The sequence below is a fragment of the Neopsephotus bourkii genome, unplaced genomic scaffold, assembly GCF_033783945.1.
Source record: "Neopsephotus bourkii isolate Nb327-2 ecotype Australia unplaced genomic scaffold, CSIRO-AGI_Nbou_v1 NB_107, whole genome shotgun sequence".
Taxonomy (NCBI): Eukaryota; Metazoa; Chordata; class Aves; order Psittaciformes; family Psittacidae; genus Neopsephotus; species Neopsephotus bourkii.
The window spans coordinates 2994271-3002503 of NW_026900624.1; the positions used below are offsets into that span (position 1 = coordinate 2994271).

The 8233-nt window shown below is 39.1% G+C and overlaps 1 protein-coding gene across 2 annotated transcripts in view; it reads right to left on the reverse strand.

Annotated features, from left to right (window-relative positions):
• Nucleotides 1–3776, reverse strand: part of VWF (von Willebrand factor) — a 132919-nt gene extending 129143 nt beyond the window's left edge. For both annotated transcript variants that reach the window (XR_009726249.1, XM_061358144.1), the window contains exons 1-3: nucleotides 3646–3776; nucleotides 2100–2154; nucleotides 1346–1504 (exon numbers count right to left, since the gene is read on the reverse strand). Coding sequence is in view for 1 of the 2 variants with exons in the window: in XM_061358144.1 (XP_061214128.1) it covers nucleotides 1346–1504; nucleotides 2100–2154 (214 nt within the window). In the remaining variant the exon portion in view is untranslated. The remainder of the gene's footprint in view (nucleotides 1–1345; nucleotides 1505–2099; nucleotides 2155–3645) is intronic.
• Nucleotides 3777–8233: the final 4457 nt, after the last annotated feature.

The following is an 8233-nucleotide window of genomic DNA, read 5'->3' on the forward strand; positions in this document are numbered from 1 at the left end:
GCTCTTTCCCTTCCCTGTTTCCTCCCAAAACCAATGCATAGCTCAGTGGTAAGAGAAGGAGGTTGAATTCATTGAATTTATAGAAGAACTGAGCCTGGATGTCTTTATATTTGATAAGCTCTCTAATCATCTCAACTAGCCTTTGAGGGGTGGATGCCAATATTGACTATCCAAGTTGGGGGGGGGAACTCACTCTGCTTTTTTCAAAAGCAGCAGTACATAGAGATGAAGACAATTTAGGCTCCAAGAGAGAAGAGAGGCAGGAGAGTTCAGACACAGTCCTTTCTCTGCTTTTGCCCATTGTCTATTTTTGGCTTTACAGAAGCTCCTTGTGCAGTGGCACCATTCTGGACCTCCTGCTGAGGTAGCCAGCTCTGCCCAGACCTGGACGCTCTACTCAGCAACACAGATTGCACTTCACAACCAGTTATCTAGAATCGAAACAAACCCACACACATACACTAAGATAGGAATCATAAATAGGTTATGCTATGCTTATGCGCTCAATATAAACACTAACTGTCTGCTCATATTTTGTTGGTTTGCGTTGTTGGTTTTTCTAAGATTTATTTGATCGCATGAAATACTGTAATCAATTCATATGCTGGTGGGTTCTACACACAAAAAATTTGTACCAAGTTGTTCAAGTTGAAGAATAAAATTACTTAATTGGGTGTATGATTGCTTTTCAGAGTGATGGGATCAGTTCACTTCAATTTACTTATAGTCAGCAAAGAGTCATTTTAAACTACAACTAATATAGAACTGTTATTAGAATATCTACCAAAAGAGTTGGTGATAGTAATACACAATTTTGGTTTTCATATCTCTTGCCCATCTCCATGAGTAATATTGCAGAGACTCATGCTAATTCAAAGGCCTTTTGTCCTGTAGGATGTGATTTTTTCTCACTGGGGGGATTTAGCATACAGGTGCAATTAGTTCTATGGGGTTGTGTAGTTCTTATTCTTGTACTCAGCTTTAACAGCCACATTCCTCTAGAAAAATCAAAATTAAACAAGGCCTAACTTTCCCTCTTTAGAAAAGCCAGTAAGAAAATCTCCATTCCTTGGCAGCTTAGTTATGTGGGAGCAATATTACCAAGGGATAACTGAAGCCAAAGTGACAGAATTTCCTTACTTTTCATACCTAAGAAAATTAAAACACCACATGGAACAAACCACACAGAACAAACCACAGACAAGGCCCTTTTATGCAGTGGTCCATCCTATCTGACAAAGGGCAGCTATTTGTCTTTTCTTCTCAGTGATGGAACCTGGCACAAGTGCAATGGCATATCGCGCATTTTGCATTTGTTACTTCTTACTATCTTGCTCAGACTCACCTAAGAGTGTGAAGGAGCGTTTGTGACAGTCCCCAGCAAGGAGGTAACTGCAGTCCCCAGCAAAACTGTAGAAAGAACCATCAAAAGTTTTGATGTGATCATTCCCAAATAGGCTGCAACGGGATCCTGATGACTCCTGAGGCAAAGAACCTGATGATCCTGGATATCAAAACACAACACAGCTTGCAATGTAAAACAATCATTTTGTAGTTCAGGAATTTATCTGCTGGAATTCATTGCCATTGATCATTGCGTGTTCTGAACCTCCAGCTCTGGCTTCTAGGGCAGCATGACAGTACACAGGATCAAGCACAGATTTTATTATTATTATATGCATTAGTGAAATGGCTCTTTTGCTTTATTTCTACCTGCCCAAACCTTGCATGGGTAATTCCAGTGCTGATTCTTTAATGAATACCATGCATGCATTCACCTGTACGTGCCTGCAACCCCATTAAAATAAACAGGATAGCCTATTTATTTTAGCATGGATAGGGCAGCATGAACAAGTCACATGGTTTGTTCAGCCAAGCATCACTGACTTCAGAGAGTCTGTGATTCAACACAGTGCTTGTTGCAAGGTAAAGGGCCAAAAGCAGTAACCTTATTGATGACTTCACTGTGATGAGAATATTGCCTGAGCCAGGACGGTAGGATTAGATGGGTGAGGCAGGAAGGCAGGGAGGATCTACAGAAGAAACAGAGAAAGCATATTACAGTTCCTAGACATCAGAAAATAAACATGTTTTCCCACCTGATATTACAGTAGCCTGTAGTAGGTTTGTTAGCACCACTGCCAAGAGGAGCATCTGTCAAAAATCAAAAAGAGAAAGATTAGAATATACTGTTTGGCTCACAACAACTCATCATTTTCTTTATAAAGTTATTTCTGAGGCTCTGCATTTCATAAACCAATAATCCATAGACTCTCACATTAATTCAATTACCCACCATGCTTCTTTAAATAGGTAATCTAGGAGATGAATTATCCTTTGTTCCCCTTTTCACCCCTCAGCAATGTGGACTACCTCCACAGGAAATGCAACCCAACATACACATATATGCCGATTTACTCAAGTTAATACACTGCACACACAAAGCCTTTCAATATACAGCATTATTTATCAAACAACCTGACATGAACAAGCACACCAAACTGGATCAGGCAACTTGGCTCCAGCAGAAGTCACCTCTACTGCATAAGATTTGAATCCTGCCCAAAATTCCACAGGAGGAAAAATAGATAGGGTTTGCACCAGCCAACAGATCTGGCTAGCAGACCATTATAACCACATGCTTATAATCCACTGATTTCGGAGTGATGGCGTGCTTGAGATGAATGGCAAGTAGTAAAGGGAAGAAATTGTGCAGAGATTATAGACCCAGGGTGAAAATTTCCATTCACCAAAATCAGTTTTAGTATTGCCTCCTACTTTGTACAATCAAAACATCAGCCTTTGTTCGCCACATGTCTATAAACTACCTCCTTTACTGCCAGGCCTTTAAAAGTAATAATGGGATATGAGTGTTATACAGATGGTGAACTACAGATGCATTCTGTATTACATTAACAGTTAATGGATGAAAACTGTAGGGAGCTCCATCTAAGTCAGTTAATTTCAGTGGTCAGATAAACAACTAGAGAAGCTTAAATATACCATACTTAATATATTAATGCCAGGAGAGCAGACACACCTTTCTCTAAAAGAGCCCTCTGATTAACGATCAGAATACATTTTGCAAAGACAAATTCTGATTTCAGTTTACACTTTTTACTGATGTCAATTATGTAGGTCTAATTCACAGCCACATGAATAAACACCAGGTTTGCCACATTTACCAAAGGCAGGAAAAGAAAGATCCATTATAAAATTCAGTCTAATATAGTGCTGCAAATGCCAGTCTGACATAAGGCTGTTACTGCTTCAAGATAGCTAAGAAGTGGCAATTGCATGGAAATGTGACTACAGAGTAATGGTAAAGAAAACAATAGGCATTATTCTCAGCTTACACACTTGCTAGTGTATTTTTAGTGCATGCACTGTGTTACTGTGACAGAACCAGATATTGCTTTTCCTTGTTAACCCTTCAGTTTTACAAAGCAGGCAAATTAAAAAGACAGGGTATAAAACCCTTTAGTCCCCTTCTACCTCCCAGTCTGTTCTAAGCTGCAGACTTAAATTTTCCCCCAACAGTGATAAAGCAGGTGCCACCAACAAATCAGAATCCAGTCAAGTATGATCTGCCAGTATATAACCCTCTATAAATTTTATCACTGGCTTAATGATAAATGAATGTACCTTCTTCTATGCGAGATTCCTCTTGCACATGAACAAGAAACTCCTCCAGTTGCTACCAATAGCCTACTACACCATTGTTCCCACGTTCCTTCAGAAGACAGGACTGGAATGGCTTTGGTCTGAAATTCCTTGTTTTTTTACAAGCAGGAACTGTTGCTCATTTAAAAGGAAAGATAAAGACCAAACGTCACATCCGTTTGAGTCTCAAGACAATAGATTAAATTGCTATCGTGTAAATCAGTAGCCTTAATTGCCAGAAAGTTACAATGAGGGGAAATAGTTTTAAAATCTTACATGACAGATAATTCTTTGAAATATATTTTGCATGTGTATGTGTGACAGATCTCGCCGGCTGAGCCAACAGGCAGCACATTTATTTGAAAGACTATTGTTAAAGAGGAATAGAAGGATGCTCCATACCTTAAAGACCGCAGAACCCTACTATTTTTTTCCTGAAAACAACTGCTTTAAAGAAGAAAGAAGGAAAAAAAAAATCAGAGCTGTTAACAGCCTGGTTTTGTTCTCCACATACAAACACGTTTGAATTTTGTCCATTCTATTAGATCAACACATTGGATCCTTCAATTCACAAATGTTTATAAAGGTACCCTCTGGAACAAGACATGGTAACAAATTAATCATGCACATACTTCTTTACAGAGCTGGGCACAAGCTTTATGGGCATATGTACAGCGCTGAGCAAAAAATGCAGAGCAGATGAACTACTTTCAATGCCCCAAGCTTTATATTTTCCATAGATACTAGTAACAGCACAGGGGTCAGAAGGCAACATATTTCCCTGTAAATCATATTTTGCCACTAGTTCACAGAATCGAGTCCTTACTTGAAACCAAGAAAAACAATGCACAACAATAAAAATGTGCCTCCCAGAGTCCCCAGCAGGTGTGCCTGTCTAGTGCACAAGCAATTCTGAGAATGCAGAGTATGAGCCCTGCACACAATTCTTTGAAAACAAAAAATGAAAAATAGATATAAAAATTGTAATATCTTTTCTTCCTGCAGGCAATTTCCCTTACTGTTTCCAGAGATGACTAAGTTGAAACTTGCAGAATGGTGATAGATAAGACAATTTAGGTGATGAGTCCACTTAGGCTAAGGAGTTACAAAAAAATACAAATAATAAATTATTAGCCATACTTACTTTGTCTGGTATGAACTCCTCATGACATCTGCATGTTAAAATGATATAGAGCTGCACTACAGCTACCAAGTGACAAAAAGAAAGCAACACAGACCAAGTTGTTTCTTTCCATGTGAAAAGCCAGAGAACAAGATTCTTAAACGAACAACTTCAGTCCTGGTCTTCTTGGCCAGATCTTCCTGCCTTTTCTCCAGCAGCAGTGAGGTTTTCCCCTCTCACATTCACGCCAATGCAAGGCCCATGCCTGACAGCAGCTGGGAAAATCTGGGGAAACGTACAATAAAATGCTCCACACATGCAGAAACTTGGTGCCCAGTGCAGTCATGGCCTTCGGTGTGCTCCATGGAACAATTTTAGCAATCCCTGCTGCTGAAATAAAGTACCAGTAAAGGACAATAACCAATTCTGGGTTTGTGTGAAGACAGACGAATAGGGCTGACTGGGAATCATTCTCTCCTCTTCGATCCATCTGCCAAATCTCAGCAAGTCTTTCATACCTGGAAGAGCCTGGGCATTAGTAATCACAGGGAGGTGTTCTCAAAACCTTTAATTATAGGAATCCCAGTATTATTCACAATACAGGGAATAAGAGCTCCTGTCACCTTGGGTTGTTTGTTTTTTTTTTTTGTCTCCTTCTCAATTTTAATCCTGAGACCCAAATAAGTCCCTTCATTTGGTAACTTTCTCTTGCAAATCTAAATCTAACAGGTAGCTTTGATTCATAGTCTTTTGTACATACCAAGGATAGAGAGTTCCTTAAAACGTTCCTTAAAAATAAAATGATTGTTGGTTTTGTTCCATGGCAATTTCCTTGCTGTTATTATAATAAGGGGCCAGTTCTTCAACAATACAGGGTTGTTTAGTCTGTTAACAGTGATAGATGGCCAAGATCTTCCTTTATTAGCTTTCATGCTGCTGCCTTCACACCACAACAAGCTTTATCTGGAGCACCAGGGAGGGAGAGACCAAACTGCACAAAAGTTTGAGCCCATCAAAAGGTGCTTTGCAGAGGAGCAGGCTGCAGGCAGGCTGGTTACTGAACTTGGACTGAGCCGCTGAAGTCCATGGGTGCTTGTCTGCATGATCAGAGCCTTGGTCTACACCGGGGGACATTCTGTGACTTGCACTGCCAATGTTTAATAGATGGTTCGGATAAGCCAGACATCATGACACCTCTTAAGTGTCTTGAGGACCTTGGGGAACATAACAAAAAAAAAATTAATTGAGATAGGAAGTTTATTTTTTGGGTGTCTTTTTCCCCTCCTGGCTCTGTTTTCCACCAGAAAAGGGAAATGGTAATTAAAGAGCACATTCATTGACTGATATTGTACATTGTTCCAATACAAAGCACAGTGATTGGATAGATCTGACGTGGAGTTTTACAAATAATACACCTGAGACACAGGGAAATAAATAAAGGACTATGCACTGTTGCTCGAAAGCCCCCTATAGCCAGTTCCTGGAACAGAATAGAAAGGATTTCTAAGAAAAATTATCCATAATACTGCTTTTCATTGCTTTGTTCAAATACTAGGCAACATGCAACAAGTGCAATGCTTCCTAACAGTTATATGATAATATGCACTAAAGCGTTAGACAGAATGCCACGTTTGTCATCAAGCTGGTTACGCAAGTACTTATACAAAGCATCCACATCATGAAACAGCATCACTGACTGTAGGAATAGTGATGAAACATACAGGACCTGAACAACAAAAAAACAGCCAAAATATGTTGATAAACTGGGAAACTAAAGCCTAGCAATACTGAGTTTTGATTCTGTGCTTAGGAACTAGCAAATCAGATTAGCCTATGGGAGCAACACAGGATGCCACTTTAAGACTATTTAAAAGATGCAAGCATCCGCTGTAAAGAAATTCACCTTACAGAAAATACACCCATGGAGTTCAGCAACAACATTTTCTTGAAAACTGTTTTTTTAAGCGGGAAACAAATCACTCTAGGATATCAACATATGGATCTTTATAGAGCTAACTAATCTGAAGATTTCAGACTGATTCTGGCCCTGCTGTAAGCTTGTTGAGTAGAAGTACTCTATGCTGAACAAAGTTTGTTTTCGTAAGTATCACTTAATTTCTGCAGGTAAAGGCATAGATTGATTTTCCGAAGTCTAAAAAGTGTTCTTACACTTGAGTAAACTCATCTTAAGTGAACTGAAATCCCAAATGCCACATCCTCAGATGCCACACAAAAAACAAATGAAGGATGGTGTACTGTGAAATGTCGGAAATGTTGGAACAGAAGACATACCTCGTAAATCAGCAGAAAGCTCTTAAGCAGAGACTCATGGGGAAGGAAGCCATGCTGCTTCATTGCTTGGAAGTGAAAAAGTGAGCTTTCAAATGTGAGCTTTTATCACTTTCAGAAAGTGAGATTTCAAAAAAGTGAAAGAATTACAGGAAATTGGTAATAAAAGGAACAAAATTCAGTGTGCAATCATAAATGCAAAGTAGACTTTAATCTTTAATATATTCTGTGTTTTTAGCCAATCTATCTCAAAAACAGTGACGATAGAAAATGAAAAGATAAAATGATGATTAGAGGTAGAAAGCAACTTCTCTGCAAGGGAAGAAAATTTCTAATCTTAGAAAATCAGAGAAGGAAAGCATGAGGGGTATCTACCATATTGCAAATGGCACAGAGATAGTAAATAAGGAACAAGTATTTATCATTTCTCCCAGTGTAAAGCTGGGAGCGGTCAACGAAATTCTCAGCCTTTAAAACACATAACTGGAAGGCCTCAGCACAGGTCACTCTGTGAAAAAGGAGTCAGACAAATTAATGAAGGGCTGGTCTATCATAGTGATAAAACACAGGCATCAAATGATGAATCACATAAGAGCTTGTGGTCTTTACTACTGAGTGAAATCCCATCCTTTAACACTACATCTCATTTCTTACAACTGTTTCCCTAAGCAACAGCTGTTAGCCACCAGCATCCTACTTTTTGGGTAAAACAAAACCAAACCAAACTCCAAAACACCCTGCTTTCTTTACTCCAGTCCACAGGAAAGTATATCTGTGTTTTTTCACAACTGAGATTCATATACACTTTTCCATTAGTGACCCAAGAGTGAAACTCAGCATAAACAACGAACAAGATAAAATAAGAAACATTGCAAATAGTTCCAAAAATAAGAGGATCCCTTGGCAGTTCCTGAAAGCCCAGTGCAGCAGGCCAGAAATAACAACAGGGCACAGGCTTAACAAAGTTACTTCTGTATCCCCTGCTACCTTTCCCATCCCCAAGAGAATAAAAAATAAAGGCCAAAATAGATAGACAAATAGACAGACAGACCCCATAGACGAGAATATCAGCTGGCAAAGCTCATATAACACTTTATTTGAACCCTTCACTTTGGAATACTTCTGTATTTTTGTACTCCTTCGAGGAAAAAGCTGAGC